Source organism: Diabrotica undecimpunctata, chromosome 7, assembly GCF_040954645.1.
Source record: "Diabrotica undecimpunctata isolate CICGRU chromosome 7, icDiaUnde3, whole genome shotgun sequence".
Lineage (NCBI taxonomy): Eukaryota > Metazoa > Arthropoda > Insecta > Coleoptera > Chrysomelidae > Diabrotica > Diabrotica undecimpunctata.
In genome coordinates, this window is record NC_092809.1 from 121,527,720 (window position 1) to 121,546,995 (window position 19,276).

Here is a 19,276-nt window from a genome sequence, read left to right on the forward strand (position 1 = left end):
GTCAAATCATTCAAGAACCTTATGTGTCATGTTCTGGGTACACAGATTTTAACTTACGAGGAGTTACGAATAAAATCTGTACTCAGCTCTCGTCCTTTATGAGCAGCAAGCTTTGATTCTCATGACTTGCAAGCAATGACCCCTGTTCACTTTTTAATTTTTGAACCCGTAATGGATTCAGTTTTCGCTCCAGATTTAAGCGCCTTAAAGATTAACCCTCCTAATCGTTGGCAACTTACCTTAAGAATACGAAAAGACTTTTGGAAAAGATGGTCTAAAGAGTACATTCATTCTTGTTAAGAGCGATCCAAATGGCATAGTCTTATCCCATCTTTCACTAAAGGTTTCCTCGTCCTCATAAAAATAAATAACAACCTCTTCATTACTAAAAATTGGCCAATTATTTAGTTGCGTTGCGGCACTAATGGCATTGTATGCGTTGTTAGTTTTAAGACAGCTTCAGATGGCATCCTACAATGTCCATTGGTCAAGATATGCCCACTGCCCATTTGGTACTTGTTTTTACACCATTCTTTTATCATTATATCTATATTTTATTGGTTAGTTTTCGCACTTACAATTTTAGTTGTTTTTAAAGATTAGTTTTTAAAGGGGGAGAATGTTTGGTGTTATTAAATTTTTTTTATATTTTTAAAATAATAATGACCTGATTTAGTTATATATTTTAATTACTTATCAATTTCTTGAGTTAATATATACGCATTTGTATACATAATGCTTGAGATGACAGGTTTAAAAATTACTAATAACCTTATTTATTACTTACGAAATACAGAATGAAGCAAAACGTAAAGGTAAGCGCATCTACCGTTTAGCTTCGAAGATTTTAGTTCTTCTCGGCGGCCGTCGTGGATTCGTTTTCATACTACAACGCGACGCCGTCGTGGTTTTAGACGCTGCCATCCTACCTTTTTACCTACAACACCTCAAAAATGATAAGTGCTCTTCCTTTGAACCCGTAATAATTTATGAGTTATGCCAATTGTTATTATTTTTAACAATCATGTACATTTAATTTTGTTACGACTTTAATTAATTAAGCAACTATTCTTGGTTTTTCCTACATAAAAACCTTCATTATCTAACTTTTTTATTTGAGGATCGTTTATGGAGGAAAACCCGTAGTGATTATGGTAAAAGCTGTAAAGAAACCGATCCTAATCGCAACTGGCAATTTAAACGGAATGAAGAAGAAGCAAATAACGATCCGTGCCCTGAACAAGCTGCTTTTTCTGAAGTTGAAACTAACAGTTTATCTGAATGTATGAGCAAAGTAGCTGATTCTCCTGTCATAAATCCAGATGGATATGGGTATTCCCACACTACTGTAAGTAACAAACTTACAGTATATAAAATATAAAAAGCTATATCTTTTTTAATATCAATTTAATGAATATTTTAGGCTAAAAAGTGCACATCGTATATCTTTTAAATGTAAACCCAATAAGACCAGTAACTATTTAAAATTTATAAATTAAGCAAACCTAAACTGGCGTGCATAGAAATCGGCCCACTTTGACTTGAACTATATTTTTTTCAGAGAGAGAAAGTCAAGTTTTACTCGGATAAAAAAAACGAATATACTGTTTGAAAGGTAATGTCTTCTTCTTCTTCTTCTACTTCTTGGAGATCTTTCGATCTGTTTAATTCTGAAGCTGCCTCTGGTTAATTTTCTGGGAGGTAGATTGCCAACTATCCCTCCATCTTTTAGGTGGTCTTCCGGGAGGTCTTGAACCGGGCGGGTTATTTTCTAGGGCAATTTTTGGGAGTCTATTCTCATTTATTCGTCTTACATGATTGAAAGATAATGTAATATGATTTAATATGAGTATACATTTTTAAATATTTATTTCGACTTCTTATGTAACATTATGAAATTAATGCATCAAACAAATTAACTTTTTTTAACTTTTTTATTGCTAACACAAAAAGGGTATTTGACAACTAAAAATTTAACAATTAATTAATGAGTATGACCTACTCTGGCATTATTAACTTCCCGCCTATAATTAGGCATATATCTAATCAAGTTCGCTATTATTTCTTGTAGGATGTTAAGCCACTTTTCTTTTACTGCAACAATAAGCTCTGGGATTGAGTTTGGGGTATGAAGTCTAGCTCGAATTTTTTGTTTTAGCTCATTCCATAAATGTTCTATAAGATTGCGGTCTGGACTGCATGTTGGCCATTCCGTGATCCGAAAACCCACATCGGTAATGTAATCTTGCATGATTCTTGAGGTATGCGGCCTTGAATTATCCCACATAAAAATAAATTTGGCTTTAATATAGTAAACGTGAGGTACCACATGCATTGCTAAAATCTCCTCGATGTATTTAGCATCCGTTAAATCCCCTTGCTCGTGAAGTTGGTAAACCCTACAAATGAAAACAACTTTGATAGGCCACCATAAAGGCATATTCTGGTCTCATCTGAGAACAGAACAGATCCCAATTGTTCCAACGTCCACTTCAGATGATCCCATGCAAAACGCAGTCGTGCTTGACGATGAGCTGTAGCATGTTTTTGACCAATGACAGGTACTCAAGGGATCAGATTATTTCCTTTTTGTGTGATGTTGGTCTACCTTCTTCCAATTGACATTTCTTTTATGAATAGATTTATATATAATTTATTACCCAACATTAAAAAGAAGACCATGAATCACTTTAAACATAATTTGAAATGAAAGGACTCAATATTTCATTAATAATTTAAGTATTTATTTACATATTCAATTTACGTCAAAGCTAATCGCGTACATCATAATGTCATGAACACTCTTTCATTATCTACTTGTTATTCTAGGATCGTTTATGGAGGAAAAGCTGTATTGATTATGGTAAAAGCTGCAGAGGAACCGATCCTAATCGTAACTGGGGATTTAAATGGAATGCAGAAAGAGTAAATAATGATCCGTGTAGTATCCTCTATCCTGGACCAGCTGCTTTCTCTGAGGTTGAAACTAGAAGTTTATCTGAGTATATGAGCAAAGTAGCTGATGAAATACTAGTTTTTATAACATTCCATTCACATGGTCAACTTATTCTATTACCTTATGGTCATACTCCTCAACATCTTGACAACTACGATGAAGCTGTAAGTACACTGAATATATCCATTTATGTTCACATTTTGAACATCAAGGATTCAAAGACAGTACCTCGTAAATGACATTTTTATTAAAATCTGTTTTGTCATATAATCTAGTTTAGGACATACAGATCCATCTATTGGCAGTTCTAAAGAACCAAATATTTCAGGCCTTAGGTAGAAAACTGTAGGGAACGTTAACTCGTAAATGCGCCGTAAAAATGTTTTAAAACTAGGACCTCGTATGGTGCAGTTTGTACAGTATGTCAGTGTGCATGTTTGAGTGTTGTTGTTTTGATCACCGTTATTTGAAGTTTAAGGTAAAATGGAGACATTATTAAATCTGTTAAATACAATATAATTTGGCTGTCTAAAGCAGTGTTTGTGTTGCTGTTGATTAATATATCTCTTATAAACTGTTTTATGTATATATGTCACTTACGAGGTCCTGTCTTTCGTACAGTTACGAGTTACTGCACTTAAAACTCAAGTTTCGGTGGCCATTATTGTTGTGTTGCTCGACGCTATCAGGTGTTTAAAGGTAAAACAGAGATTTTATTATAATAAAATTTATTTATTCTGGTAAATAGCACTAAGTTTATTAGATAAAGCAGTTTTTTGTTTATGTTAATTACTATTTCACTAAAAACTTAGTTTATTTAAAGGTGTCAACTACGCGATCCAGCCTTCAATACAGTTACCAAGTTACTGCACTTAAAAAGCATAATGCCATTTTCTAGTCGTACTAAGGAAATGATGCGGTTAGTTAAAGGTAAAACAGGTGAAACAATATCTTCGCCATCTAAACGAACGTATCAAGATATGAAAAATAATAAAGAGACCGAGAATATTGATCCAGAGAGTGACTGTCATCAAGCGTAAAAAAAAATTAAATACCTTGTCTAATTCGGTTTTATTGGAAATAGATAATGCTCAGTCTATTGCACCAGTTCTTTATGCAAAAGAAATGGAAGACATAACTAACAACGCTACTGTGGTGTTTGATGACAGTTTTAGTTGCTTGGAGAATATACACGAGACATTAAACTTGCTGGAAAATAATAGTATTATAGAAAATTCTTTAGAAAATAATCATGCAAGTTTACAAAATGTTATGGAAAAACCTACCAACAATGAACTGATCGACATTAGCCAACAAAATTCTCAAAGTCAAAATAATACTTTAGTTGAATCTACTAATCAAGAAAAATAGGATAGTGACGAAAGGTATGAGCCAGAAATGGACGATGAAAGATCTGACACAAATTCTAGCTTAAGTTTCGAGATTGAACGTGATGTATTAAATGCAACAGATCAAGAATTCAATAAACCAAAGAACAAGAAAAAATAAAAAGGCGAAAACAAGAAGGAAAAGAACAAAATGCTAAGAATGCGTGGTGAAAAATATTTAGGATTTAGGATACCTGAAGGTCAGCGAAATACATTTCATGATAAAATAGAAGCGAAAGAAAGATGAAAACAAGATACAAGTGAAAACATAATAAATCTACACCAAAATATTTTCTTATCTCGGAGGAAGACCGTAACAAGTTATTTAAAATGTTTTGGGAGAAAATGTCTTGCGATCAGCGCAAAATTTTTGTCTCCAACACCGTTGCTGTAACAAAAAAATACAAGGACAAAAAAAATGGACCATGAGTCTCGCCGTAATGTAACATTTCAGTATAGCCTGAAAGGTAATAATGAAAATGTTTCTGTATATAAATTTATGTACCTTGGAACATTAGCTTAAGGAGAGTAGTCTGTAAGATCTTGGGTGATGGAAAACCAAAATGGAATGAATGAATCATTTAAAAACAAATATAGTACGTGGAAGCCACGAGTAAATATATTTAAAGAAGATCAAGATTTTTTAAGTAGTTTTCTGAAGAATCTCAACAAACTGCCATCCCATTACTGTCGCAAAGACACCAATAAACTTTATCTGGAGCAAGTGTTTCAGTCTTTTTCAGATTTGTGTAGGGCTTACTGCAAATTTTGTACAGAAAACGGAAAGACACCATTAACTCACACTTGTTTAAGAACTATGATGGACACAATGAAGTTGTCTATTTTTCATCCACGCAAAGACCAGTGTGACAGTTGTTTTATATTTAAAAATAAAAATTTATCTGAAAAAGAATATAATGACCACATAATCAAAAAAGATCGTGCTAGAAGTGAGAAAGAATGTGACCAAAAGGAGGCTATTAATAAAAAACTTTTTGTTATTACGATGGATGTTCAGTCAGTGAATTTATCTCCCCAATTACCGGCCAGTACACTCTACTATAAAACTAAACTTTGCTGCCATAATTATACTATCTATAATTTGGCTAGTAGTCAAGCTAATTGCTATTGGTACAACGAGACAGAGGCAGATGATCAGTCTTTCACCTACGCATCTTTTCTGAGAGATTATTTGGAAGAACATTTTCTGAACTCATTACACAAACTTCCCATTGTAACGATTTTATTTTGCTTACCATAGGGTAAGAAAATAGGGGTACTTATAAATTGGGGACAGAAACTATGGGGGCGAAGATAGGGTAAGCAAAATAAACGCTACTTGTGCGAACGGGCACTCAGGCTTTGGTAGGAGAGCTGGGGTCGTGGATAAATAAAAGACGAGGGGGTTTGGATTGGGGCAACTACAGAAAAAAAAATAAAGGGTCATAAATCTCTTGGGACAAACAAAAAACAAAACGAAACAGGAAACATCTCAAGAAATTTAATATAGGGCGCCACTTGAGGTGCCTAATTATACCTATTACAACCAGCTAGTTGTAACTGGAGATATAATTATTAAACATAAAAAAATATATCTTTTCCAAATGGAAACTCAAAAAAAGGGTTAGTTAAAAAAATAAACAAATGTTAAGAAACAAAATTTAACATTTATTTTTGTGTCACCACAAACAGTTACAAAACATAAAGAATACAAGAACGCTCAAAAAAGACAATACAAAAATATAAGAACAAAGCTGCAAAATACAAAAATACAAAAAAAAACTTACATGTGTCATCTGTTTACAATTTCCAGGAGTTGGAGATACAACAAAAACTTACAAAATTTACATGTAAGCTAACCATTCTTTTAAAGAAAACAAAACAAATCAAAAATGCTAAAACGGGCTGTCATAAATTAACATTAAATTTAAAAAAACTGAACAAATAAATTGACAGCTAAAGTCAAACCATAAAATTTACTACTTTAAATATTACAAATTCTTTTTTGTATGAAAGCTATTATTACTTTTTTTTTTAAATGTCTGCTTTACTTTAAATTTACACAAAAAAATGTTACCTGGATTTCACTATTTCGCACTTAACTCTGGAATAAAGGGAAACCATTTCCATAATCTGGAACGAAAATCTGACGTGGATGGAGTTGAATCCTGGACACGTACACACGAACAAAAGGGACCGGATCTCACACTACAAATTGGATCGACCATTTGAGGCCGAAGCCGGCACTGAGCATAAAACTTATGACTCTGCCTCTGATTAACTGCTACTAAAATTGATTTCCATAACGAAAGACGAAGATTTCCCTGACAAGGGACAAAAACAGAAAACTACAAATTCAAATTGAATTTGGACATGACGTTGGAGATCAGATCACCGCTCTTCACCGCGGCTCCAACGAAAGTGACGAAATTATCTTTAAAAATTGCTCGCATAAGTTAGAACAAACAAAGCACTTAGCGTATAAACTAAACACAACGGAAATTAAGACGTAAATTAATTTGAAAACGCAATATCGGGCGGTTTGAACAAAGAAATATCGAAGAATTTGCGCCTGTGACATAAATAAACAATAAAATTATTTATTATCGACGTCGGCGACCTAAAAGGAACGAAAGAGATTATTTGGGTTTTAAATTGAAGGATACGAACTCAGAAACATTGAAAAAATTCTTCGTTATTATAATGCATATATAAGGGGATTTCAATTAACACATATACGAGGGGACTTCAAAATAAAATGCTACACAATCAATATCTATTCTGATGGGTAGACTGCCCAAAACCGAAACAGTGTAATGTCTAATACTTTGCTTTTCTTACCTAAAAAATACAATGTCATTATTGACCAAAAATTTTTAGAAAGAGGTCACACGCAAATTGAGTGTGATTCAGTGCACAGCTCTATTGAAACAGTCCTAAAAAATAGGGAACTTTATCTTCCTAGTGACTATTTAAGGTTAACAAAGGATGCTAGGCATAAAAATCCTTTTACAGTTATAAATTTTGATTACACCTTTTTCCAAAATGTTGGCGACAAAAATCTTATGAAATACAACTCTATTAGACCTAGTAAATTAGTTGGTGGTAATACATTTACAGATATTCATGTTTTAAGATATACTAATGGAAAAGTATTGTTTAAAATCAATTTTGAAGATTTCTTTGAAGAAATCCCAACTAAACCAAAAAATGTTGATTTTTCTATTATTAAATTTCCGCCATTGTTTCAAAATAGACCAGCAATTTCAAAAGCAAAGTATGACCTTCTACAAATAATCAAATCAGTTATTCCTAAAGACTGTTGGTTTTTTTATGATTTGTTGCCGTATAAGTCTTAATCTTAATTAATGTTCATAATATTAGTACTAGTGCATGATTTGTTCCTCATTGTCATAATTTTAGGATTTTGTTACCTTATTTTTTAGATTTTAACAATCAGAATAAACTAATATTTGCTTTTTTTTCCTTTTCTGTTTTATGTAGTTTTTATTTAGGTAAGTATATATTTATCTACGAGTTTATTATTAAATAAATACAAATTTGAAGAATGAGATACTCTTGTCTTTAATTTTCCTAATGACAACAATAATACAAACATGGTGTATTATATTAACCATTAAAGAAATGAACAGTACCTCGTATGTGACAGACAAAAACAAAATTACCTAGTAAGTGACTTGATTTTTTTAAATTTTGATTCACACTTTTTTTTATTTTACTCACAAAATTAGGAAGTTTAAAATACAATAAATTTAAAAGATTTCAAAAAATAACTAGATCTTATCAACTGTTAAACAGTTTTTTGTTCATCCTGTAAAATTAGCTACTTGTTACTTACGAGGTACTGTCTTTGAACCCTCGACATGTAAATTATGTAAATTAAAAAACGAATACAATGCTTACTTTTGATAATGTTTATTTTCGAATAGCTACTGTAATTAGAAGAATAATGCTTCTATAATTAGAATAATTATGAATATCTCATTTTTTAGACATTAATTTGTCTCGACTATTGTTATTATAATAATTATTTTAACCATTTATTGGTTTTTAATCTTTGAATAGCTTTGGCTTTTTTATAAATATACTAAATAGATATAACAATAACATGTTCTATTTATTTTTATTTTAGTATAGCGTAGCTACTAAAGCAGCTGAATCGTTAGCTGTGAGGTACGGAACCCGATACAATATTGGAAATATAGCAGAGACCTCACTTGGTAAGTTTGTTGATTAACACTGGTATATTAAGTAAAAAAACTGATACAACTATGATGTAAAAACATGATATTAAAATAAATTCAATTACAACCTTGTTGTACAGTGTGGATCAACTCAGTTGGTTATTACCACTAAGTGGATCAAGTCATTGTTCGAACAGGGAATATGTGCGTTTCTTTAAAAAAATATAATCCCTTATCATCGACCTAGTATTTAAATAATTACAATGTGTATTACTTTAATTATGTAATTTAAGGGTCAACTAACCTCATTATGTGGCTATTTTAATCAGTTTATAGACGATTATAGAAGTTTTTACTTAATAGTACGTTTTTTAAATACGTTTAATATAGCCAACCACTGGAAATTTTCCGTTTAAATTTTAAAATACCACTAATTTAGTAAAAATCTTTAAGAATATATAAAAGAGAACATAAATATTGTACGATCTGAAAAAAATCTCTCGCAATGTATAAAGTATGAAAGGTCTGCAGTTCCAGAGTAGTCACGTAGTTTTATATAATATATCTATAATATAAAAATGAATTGCAAAATTCACACCAATCTTAACAATTCTTTTTTTTAAATGTTCCTTGAAGTAGAATGATGGTTTTTACGGCAAAAAAAATTTGAATAATTTCCGGGAAAACCCTAAAATAACCATTTTCTTTTTCCCATACAAATATTTTCTAACTAAATGTAGAGTCAATCTGAACTTTATTGCTATTCAATAAAGTTTATATTAAATTACAAGCACTCACTAATGTCCAAACAATGTAGGTGTGTTCCTTTTAATAAATTCCACAGAAGGTTGCAAAATAAGGCATAAAAACAACTTTATTTTTACACTCCGTATATGGGTAAAACATTGACATTTCCCAGAACACATTAATACAGTTATTACTTAGAAATAGATCCGCAATGATCTTTTTTCCATAAATAAATAAAATCTTTTATAAATAAATAAATAAAAATAAAATTTTTCCATAAATCTTTTTCCCATACAAATATTTTCTAACTAAATGTAGAGTCAATTTGAACTTTATTGTTATTCAATAAAGTTTATATTAAACTAGCGGACCCGACAGACTTCGTTTTGTCAAATAGATTTGGAATACAGCAGTTTATTTCTTTAATTCTCCTGAACAGAACCATCACCATGATGATAGGGCGGTGTATGAGGGTCAGCTCGGGTGACCTAAGTATCTTCGCTTCCAGAACTTTGGCCACCCTTTTGGATACACTAAAAACCCGGACTGGGATATCTACCAGAGGGCTTCAAACTAAGAGAGGGATTTAAGGTTCAAACCTGATTGAAAAATAATCTAAAAGGATAGTGGGAACCTAAAGGTGACAAATATTTATAAAGTGTGTGCTTCAATGACAAAACATAGAGATAATTAATTATTTATTATTATTATTATTAACATAGGGTTAATAACCGATGTAATAAAGAATAATGAAATACGACGTATATAAGTATTTTCAGTAATCGCTTTAACTATTGTAAAAGTGAATCATAAGTATTAACAAAAATCTGTTTTATTTTTATTGTAGTGCTTTATGATATACATTATTTTTTTTTTGATTACCTGGCGAATATACAAACAAATCTGATGGTTTTCCAACACGGGAACAGGCAAAATACAATTGACCATGTGAGAAACATGGGTTTTCTAGATTAATACCACAAACACCTAATGATTGCCCCTGAGATTTGTTTATGATCAAAGCAAAATCCAGCCGCACTGGAAACTGTAGTCATTTAAATTCAAATGGTTTATCAGTCGGAATCATTGGGATGCGTGGTATCAAAACGTCTTCTCCTTTATCCTTTCCTTTCAGTATAGTTGCTTCCATCACGTTGTTCAATAATTTTTTTATCGCTAACCGTGTGCCGTTGCAAAGATGTGATTGGTATATTTTTCAACATTATAACTACCGATCCAACCTTTAATTGAATATTGTGAGGTGGCAATACTGGTACATCCAGCGAGTTTAAAAATTCAGGCGGATAGTTAACGACATCATCTTGGTTAGTAGCCAAATCAACTGATTTATATATCCTCAGTTCTCCTGTAATGTGTTCTTGAATTTTGAAATTTAATTTATTTAGATCTATGTTTATAGCAGCCAATATAGCCCGTTCGTTCGACCAATCTTTGTTTCTGTAATTTTGAGCAACATCTGGAAACACCTTTTGAATAAGTTCATCTTTTAATCGAGTTAACTGACAAAAACTTTGGGGAAAGTTAATGCAACCAGTCCAGGTGTCTATAGGAAATTTGCCATTACCAATATCAATGAGTTGTTTAGAGAATATATCTCCAGATTGATCATTTTGCAACTCGACACGCATATTCTTGCTTGTGTAATACCTTGACATGGTTTCACAAATTGGAGGACTTTAAACATGCATTGAGTTCATCAGTTGGCGTTGATCGTGAAATCACTGGCAATGTTTCACGATAATCCCCTGCTAATAAAATCATTGCACCTACAAATAGGTTATGATTGCTCCGTGGATCTTACCTATTTCCGTGTTGGAGAACCATCAGATTTGTTTGTATATTCACCAGGTAATCAAATAAAAAACATTGTATATCACAAAGCACTACAATAAAAATAAAACAGATTTTTGTTAATAATTATGATTCACTTGATTTACAATAAAGCGATTACTGAAAACACTTGTATACGTTTTATTTCATTATTCTTTATTACATCGGTTACTAACCCTATGTTAATAATAATAATAATAATACATAATTACTTATCTCTATGTTTTGTCATTGAAGCACCCACTTTATAAATTTAATATTTGTCACCTTTAGGTTCCCTCTATCCCTTTAGATTATTTTTCAATCAGATTTGAACCTTAAGTTTCCTCTTAGTTTAAAGCCCTCTGGCAGACATCCCAGTCGGGGTTTTAAGTGGTTCCAAAAGGGTGGCCAAAATTCGTGGAGGCGAAGATACTTAGGTCACCCGAGCTGACCCTCACACACCGCCCTATCATTATGATGATGGTTCTGTTCAGGAGAATTAAAAAAAAAAACTGCCACATTCCAAATCTATTTAACAGAACGAAGTCTGTCGGGTCCGCTAGTTGTTAATATTAATGTTCTAATTGAGCTCTCGAATACTTGACCTTATTGGTTGTTACTGTATCTTGCCCAAATAATTTCAGCTCAATTAGTTTAGTTTTAAAGGGGTTCACAGTGAGGTTCTCTTTCAGATACCAATTGGCTATGTATGTAATTAAAAACATATAACATCTGATCCGCCACAGTCTTTGGAAATTGTTTCTAACCACTATTACTAAATTGACCAGAAAACCCTGAAGCCAGTTTTTTGCCTGCTATCCCCGTGAATCAGGTCACCAATGACTATAATATCTCATAATGTTGGTGACAACACAGATCCTTGAGGGCACTCCTTAGTTGCCCTCAGGTTTACGGCAACTTCTTACAGTTTTGTGGATTTTGTTTTCCTCTAAATTATCTGAATAATCCACTTCCATGATGTGGTGTTGATTTTTCTTCACAATGTATGTCTTCACTTGATACCGCGCTTCTGCTGGTGCAGTCGGTTATTACTAAGATTGTTTTTATTTATATATTCAGTCAAGTTTTTTCATGGTTTTCAACTTGAATGAAGACAGTCCTATTGACCTGTATGATTTGGTAAGATGTAATCTATTCTCCTGGTTTAAGTAAGTATTGGGATATTCTAAAAAAAGTTTTTTATGGTTTCTGTTGTTCTGTATCTTTTACGCATTTTACAGAGCATATCTGGATTGGCAAATAGCTGTGTTGGGTTTCTTTTATCGCTCTGTAGTAGTTTAAAAATGATGATTCTGGTAGAAATAAATGGTTTTCTTCAGTATTAATAAACTCAATTAACAATGAGCGTTCGTGAAACATGAAGCTTTTAAACTATAAGCTATATAACAAATACTCAATACGCGAAAGTCTAAAGCTCTTAAACCAGAAATGCGTCGAACCCTTTGATCGAATACTAAACTGACACTGACCAATATCAATCACTCTTCAATATCTCATTTGTTTCGTCTTCAATATCTGTCATATTATTTAGAATTTTCTCTAATTGTATTATCAACATTTCCTTTGTATTTTTATGATACATGGCGTAATTTAGAAATATAAAATATGATATAATATAGAATTCTACAGTAATCTTATATATTTCATATATATAATTATTAATTTTTATAAATAAATTCCTTACCAATAAAGTTTCTATTTCTCGAGTCATACATGTAATATATTAGTTATTTCAAAAAAGTTCATGCGCGACTTTCACCACCAGGCGCGCTAAGACATCAATTGTCTGCCTCGATGCACTATTTATATATAACAAAGTACGATAACTAACTTTTGAATTTCATGAGACAATGATGGGTACCTACTGAAGATTAACCAACAAGGAAATTTTAAAAAGATCACGTTAAACACTGAGTTTACACAAACTACTGCGGTGCGCCAGGTCGAAGGTTATTCTCGTTAATAATGTTTTTTATTTGATCACATCAAAAATATTTTTAAATAATTCTATTCTCTATAGTGACATGCTGCTAAATAAATTACAGATATTTTAATTGATTACTACGAAATTTGTCTTGTGTCTTATCTCTTACTGTTTATTTATTTATTTTAGGCATAGTAACGGGAACAAATTTAGACTGGTATAAGAAAAATTATCAGGTTCCTTTCGTGTATGCATATGAACTTCGTGATAAGGAAAAATACGGAAACATTCTACCGCAAGAACAAATTCTACCCAATTGTTTGGAAGTACTGGATTCTCTTGTTACTTTATTAAATGAAGCTGATTCACTGTACACAAATTAATTCTGTCTTAAGTTGGTGTTACACACTATATTTTAGTAGATATTAAAAGATTTGATATTAAACAATTAAAGATTCTCCAAATATATTTCCCCTGTTACTTTCTTGAAGATGAAGCTATCCGCAATATATATTTTAGCTCCTATTCGATTTAAATCGGTAAGAAGCAATCGCAATAAAAATAAATCCCACATCTCCACCTTTCCGAAAATATATTTTTGCACACTCTTGCGGAAATTGAGTTATTAGATAATAAATATAATACATCGGTATTTTTAAAAATGATAACAAAACAGTAAAATATTATATTCTTGTTTAAAATATATTATGGCTATAAAATTCTAAAAAGCGATTTTTACTATACTCTGTTTTTTAACCAGAAGGAGTAAACTAAAAAGACAGATTTACACCCAAGAAAGTTACTAGAAAAGTCACCAAATACATCTTCTTTTTTTGTTGCTTATCTCGGCCTTGCGGTAATCCAGTAATCAGTATTGGACAACCTCACATCGATTCTAACCTAATTTTGTTTGTTTATGTTTGAATAATAATTTTTTCCAATTCACTTTCAATATATATTATTTAGTTTTTCTAATTACAGTAAAAAAATGTTAGACTGTTATGAAGAAGTTGAAGAATTTTTAGAGTTTATTTATCACATTGTAGAAGAAAATCGTCTGGAACAAGTCTGAAAAATGGGCAATCGTCTATATGGGATTGCCCATTTTTCAAATGTATAGTTAATAGACATTTTCATTATGCAGGCTCCATTAAATGAATTGTAGCTCTTTCTGGTCTTAGAAGGGAGATTATGGATATTGTTGTTGAACTGAAAAACTTTCTCTCTTATACACTGATTATAATACAATCATAGAAGCCACCCCCCACTGGCATGTTTAGAATCAGTGTATATATATATATATGTATGTATAATCACTGTATGTATATATGTATATTTTTAGGTAATGATCAAGAAAATAGATACAATAGTGCACATATAAGAACAAGAAATATTGTATTGTAGAAAAGCTATTTTGGAACCTGAAAAATACAGTTTCCTTGTTTTCAACAAGGTCTACAATCCAAATTAAATACATCTCTTGCAATAATATGTGCTATAGCATTACCTTACAATCTGGGTTTAAGGGAAAAGAATGATGGTGATGATGATTTTGTAGAAAATGTTGATGTGTTGGTAAATAGAAATGTTAATGATGTGGAACAATGGTTAAATTCTAGGAGACATTTTATTCAACAATTTTTTTTATGAGAATGAGAATACTATTGAATATCATACTAAATGTTTTTTTTTTCTATTATTTCTCAAAATGTGATCATAATCATTGGCTTGACAACCTTTTTTGTTTGGGTTTTGGTCTCTTCAGGAATACTTATTTCTCAATTCCAATCTATTTCAATGACTTATTCTAAGTATTTGTTCCTTACCTATATCTAATCTTTGGTCTTCCTCGTGCTATATGTCGATCTGACATTTGTTTATTTTGGAAAGTATTTCATCTTTCCTCATATTATGTGGTCCTATTTTGATGAATGTTAATTTAACCCATTATGACACGAGTTTTTTTTGTAATGTATGTATTAAAGAAACTAATATATGTTTATTAAAAATGTATAATAATAGACAAATTAACAATTTTTTAATCTAAAAATCTATTAACTAACAAAAAACATGTGTTACATAAATGTAATGCTAGGTCATTATAGTATTGTAGCTAAAATAAAATATATTCTTAAGAAACACAACGAAATTTGTATTAAAATTAGAATGTCCTCATATGAAAAATATAATTATTGCAGTCAATACACATGCGGACATCACATTTGCTACACATTGTTCGAGTACTACTGCTACACCCCTATCCTTCACAGCAACATCTTTTGTTGTTAGATATAGTTATTAAAAGGTGATTGTTTTCATCGCACCTTAGGTTGTCTGATATTCTATTAAGCGAGACACTAAATTTCAAAGAACTGGGTCTTCTACCATGCATTTGTATATTTGTTAAGATATGACTAAGCAATACATCTTCTGAAATCTAATTGGGAAATCTTGGTGTAGTAGTACTTGCAGAGTATCCATCTGTTATTAATACTTGCATCAATGAGCCATTACAGGAAATTTATTCATTACCTTTATTTTATTTTTGTACGGCTTTGCTCCAAAATGAATAGTTTTAAAGTTATAAGCAAAGAAAATACAAAAAAATCGATATTCAGTAATTTTTAAATATTTTTAAAGCTCTTTATCTTCTAATTGATTCCCTAATTCAGACATAATATATTTTTTGGGTTGTACGTTTTATTTACTATATAATTGTGGCTAACCTATATTTACTTACTTAAAATTGATTTGCTTCAAGAATTTATATAATAATGAACGACACATATTTGGAAGATCTGGGGGGTTGTTTACTTCACTTAAAATTTTATTTAATGTAGGCATTTCATTCTTGAAAAAGAAGCTGTGTACTCTCTGGCGTATAGATGTTTTAACTTTTTCATCGTATGCTGCAAGAATAGAAGGTCGACCGCCAATATTTTTAGAACATCTTACTGTTCCAGTCTGCTTATATTCTTTAATTGTTCGGTAAATAGTTGAATTCCCAACACCTAAAATTAGCACATTACTTTAGTAAGTCTTTAGTAAGATTTTAACTATAACTATTCTGCAAAACTAACCTGTTGCCTGTTTTATTTTTGCTACCGTGGCTGTTATTTTCATTCCATAATTATCACTTTTAATTTGTTTATACATGTTTATAATGCATTGTTTTTCATTTGTAGATAAATGACCCAAATCTACTCGGCGTTTTTTTGGTGGAAGAAAAATTAATTGAATCCATATTGTTATCTTAATAACACTAATATGTCGCTAAATAGTTCTGAAGAGAACTGTTTTTATATAAATACAAACGAAAAATCTAAAAAAATGTAAGGAATAACGCAGAAAATACAAAAAATCGTCGATATAAATTTTGAAATTTAAAATTTCACAAATGTCATTAGTGTCAAAATGTCATAATTTAGTGGAGTAAACTTGCCTGCGGTTGGACCAATTAGAAACAAGAATTACGGCGCGGAAAATTTGAATTACTCCTCCTGGTTAAAAAACAGACCATAACTGTAAAAAACCTATCTTTAGATATTACCTTTCAATATTTTATTAAGTTATTTCTATCTTAGCGTTTTTCTGCAAAAATGAATTTATCCCATTGTTCAAGTACTTGTAATAAACATGTTTTGGTATTAATAGAAGATGCGAAATAACATTAAAATATTAGAGAAAAACACAAAAAATGAAGTAGATATTCAGGGATATTAAAAAAGAAAATAAGTTGGAATAGCAAAGTCACTTTAAATGTAACTAAAAAAACTATATTTTAAAAAAGTTTTATTTAAAAATCCTTTATAAAAGGTATATAATTAAAAAGACCATTTCGGGCTACATCACAGAACGCTTTCGTACCAGGTAAACATAAGTCAAGCTGCTAAATATCTGCGTAAAAAAAACTTAAAAAGTTACAAAATTTGTTATATGTTATATAAAAAAATGGTGTGATATTAGCTTTAGAAGTTTTGGACGAATACCCTGCATGGCAATGTAAGACTCCCAATAGAGCTTGTTGCTGACCCTCAGACTTTGTCTAGATGGGTTATATTTTAGTTATTATTTATTATTTATTATTTATTATTATGTATCAATCAAAATGCTCGGGAAAACTATACGAAGTCATTTGAAGCTAAGGAAACCTAATGATCGTTAGGAGAGATTAGTACTGATAAAAAAGATATGAGGGTGATCCAACACCTGCCCTCCAGTCAAAAGGCAGAATTAAGGATCTCCAAAAAAGTAAGTCCGTGGGACAGAGCTGCATCCTTTTCACTATGCTGTTTAACATTTATGTAAAAACGATTTCAATTTGCACAACAGAAGTGGGAGAGGAATATGCTCTTCAATTTATATACAGAGAAGAGAAATTTATACATCTTTATCCTATCTTAAACAGTAAGTGCAACTAGCCATAGCTAGAAATACTTTTATCAGATTCAATAACTACCTTTAGCAACGCGAAACTCCTTTGGATCTCTGTATTTACATCATAAAATGCTACATATGTCCTATAATAATGTACTGTAGCAAGACCTGGACACTCTAAGTAAGATCGCTTATTCTTATTAAAGCGTTTGAAATTTGGTATCTCAGAAGATTACTTAAAATTCTATGTGTCGACTATATTACAAATAAAGATGTCTTAAGAAGAGCTAGTACTAAAAGAGAGCTTCTAAACATAGTTAAATTGCTAGATGAAAATAAAAAAAAATTAATAAAAGAAAAGCAAAAGTAGCTGTAGCCGACGCTGAAATAGAAGAGTATGGAAATCTTGTTACCAAATAGATTGACAGAAAATCAATAATTAATATATGGACGTCCCCCTACATTTAGAGATACGCTGGTTGAGTGCAGGTAAATGCCTTAAAAAAATTTTTTCTTTCAGAAAAGAGATCTTACTCTTTTTTGAAAGGAAAATTTTTATTAACACGGACGTATTTATAACAAAGCTTAAGAACAAAACATTACTTCATGAACTGGAATTTCTAACAGACATTACCTCTCACTCGAACACATTAAACCTACAACTCGAGGGGGAAAATAAGACAGTATCACAGTTGGTTGGTCAAATTAAGACATTTCGCAAAAAAACTTGATCTTTTTGGGAACTGCATGAAAATAAACGACCTCACACATTTTCCTGTCTGTTTCGAAATAAATCAAGAAGTAACCATGGTCGATTTCTCGAGGTTTGCAAAAGTTCTTACAGAAATAAAAAGAGAATTCGATGAAAGATTTTCGGAATTTAATGCACTAAAACCCGACCTTGAGCTTTTTAACAATCCAATGGGAGTCAACATCCAGAACCAATCAGCAGAATACCAATTAGAGCTATGCGAACTACAGTCCGATTCGTTTTTTCAAGCAAAGAAAAATGAATACATTAGTACCGTTTGGAAGTTAGTCACCAAGGATCGTTTTCCTAAACTTCGTAACTTTGCGTTGAAACTATATTCAATGTTTGGTAGTACGTATATATGTGAAAGTACATTTTCTGCTTTAAAGCATATTAAATCTAAAACACGTAATCACATGAAAAACGATTCTCTGGAAGCGTGTATTAGACTCACTACGACTAGCATAGATATAGATGTGCAAAAGTTATTAGAGGATAAATCCTTACCTCAAATATCCCATTGATTTTTTATTTTATGTTAAATTTTAAACACAACTTGTAAATTGTAGACCCCAATAAAATACTTGTAAATAATATTTCGTTTGTTTATTATTTTTTAAAATAAACTTTTTTTGAACGAGTCGAGTTCTCTGGACCTACATAATAATTACAAATTTAATACGGTCCGCAACGTCTAAAAGGTTGGACCACACTGGCTTAAGTAATAGCTAAATAATGCTTAAAAACAAGTACCATGATATCTTAGTATTGAAAAATATTACAAAAAATAAGGAGAAATTGAATACAAAATACCAGTTTCTGCAAATAATAATTTAGGGAAACAGTATAGAAAAACGCAGCGATTGAGTAGACAAATATCTTGCCTTCGTAATCTCGGGGGATCGTATATGTGTTCTTTAAATCAACATGTTAGAGACGCTGTAAACAGAATATAAATAGTGATGATCACCAACCGAAGATAAAGACTGTTTGCACATTGTTGATATCACCTAACAACAAAATTTTGGGACTAAAACCTCTCGTGAATCAGACCACGATTTCTATAAATAATGT

General features: G+C 31.2%; 1 protein-coding gene across 1 annotated transcript in view; it reads left to right on the forward strand.

Moving 5' to 3' along the window:
* LOC140446625 (uncharacterized) overlaps window positions 1–19,276 on the forward strand; it is a 56,144-nt gene that overhangs the window by 15,749 nt on the left and 21,119 nt on the right. The window contains exons 5-8 of the mRNA XM_072539205.1: window positions 1,121–1,348; window positions 2,830–3,120; window positions 8,498–8,585; window positions 13,264–13,444. Coding sequence (XP_072395306.1) covers window positions 1,121–1,348; window positions 2,830–3,120; window positions 8,498–8,585; window positions 13,264–13,444 — 788 coding nt within the window. The remainder of the gene's footprint in view (window positions 1–1,120; window positions 1,349–2,829; window positions 3,121–8,497; window positions 8,586–13,263; window positions 13,445–19,276) is intronic.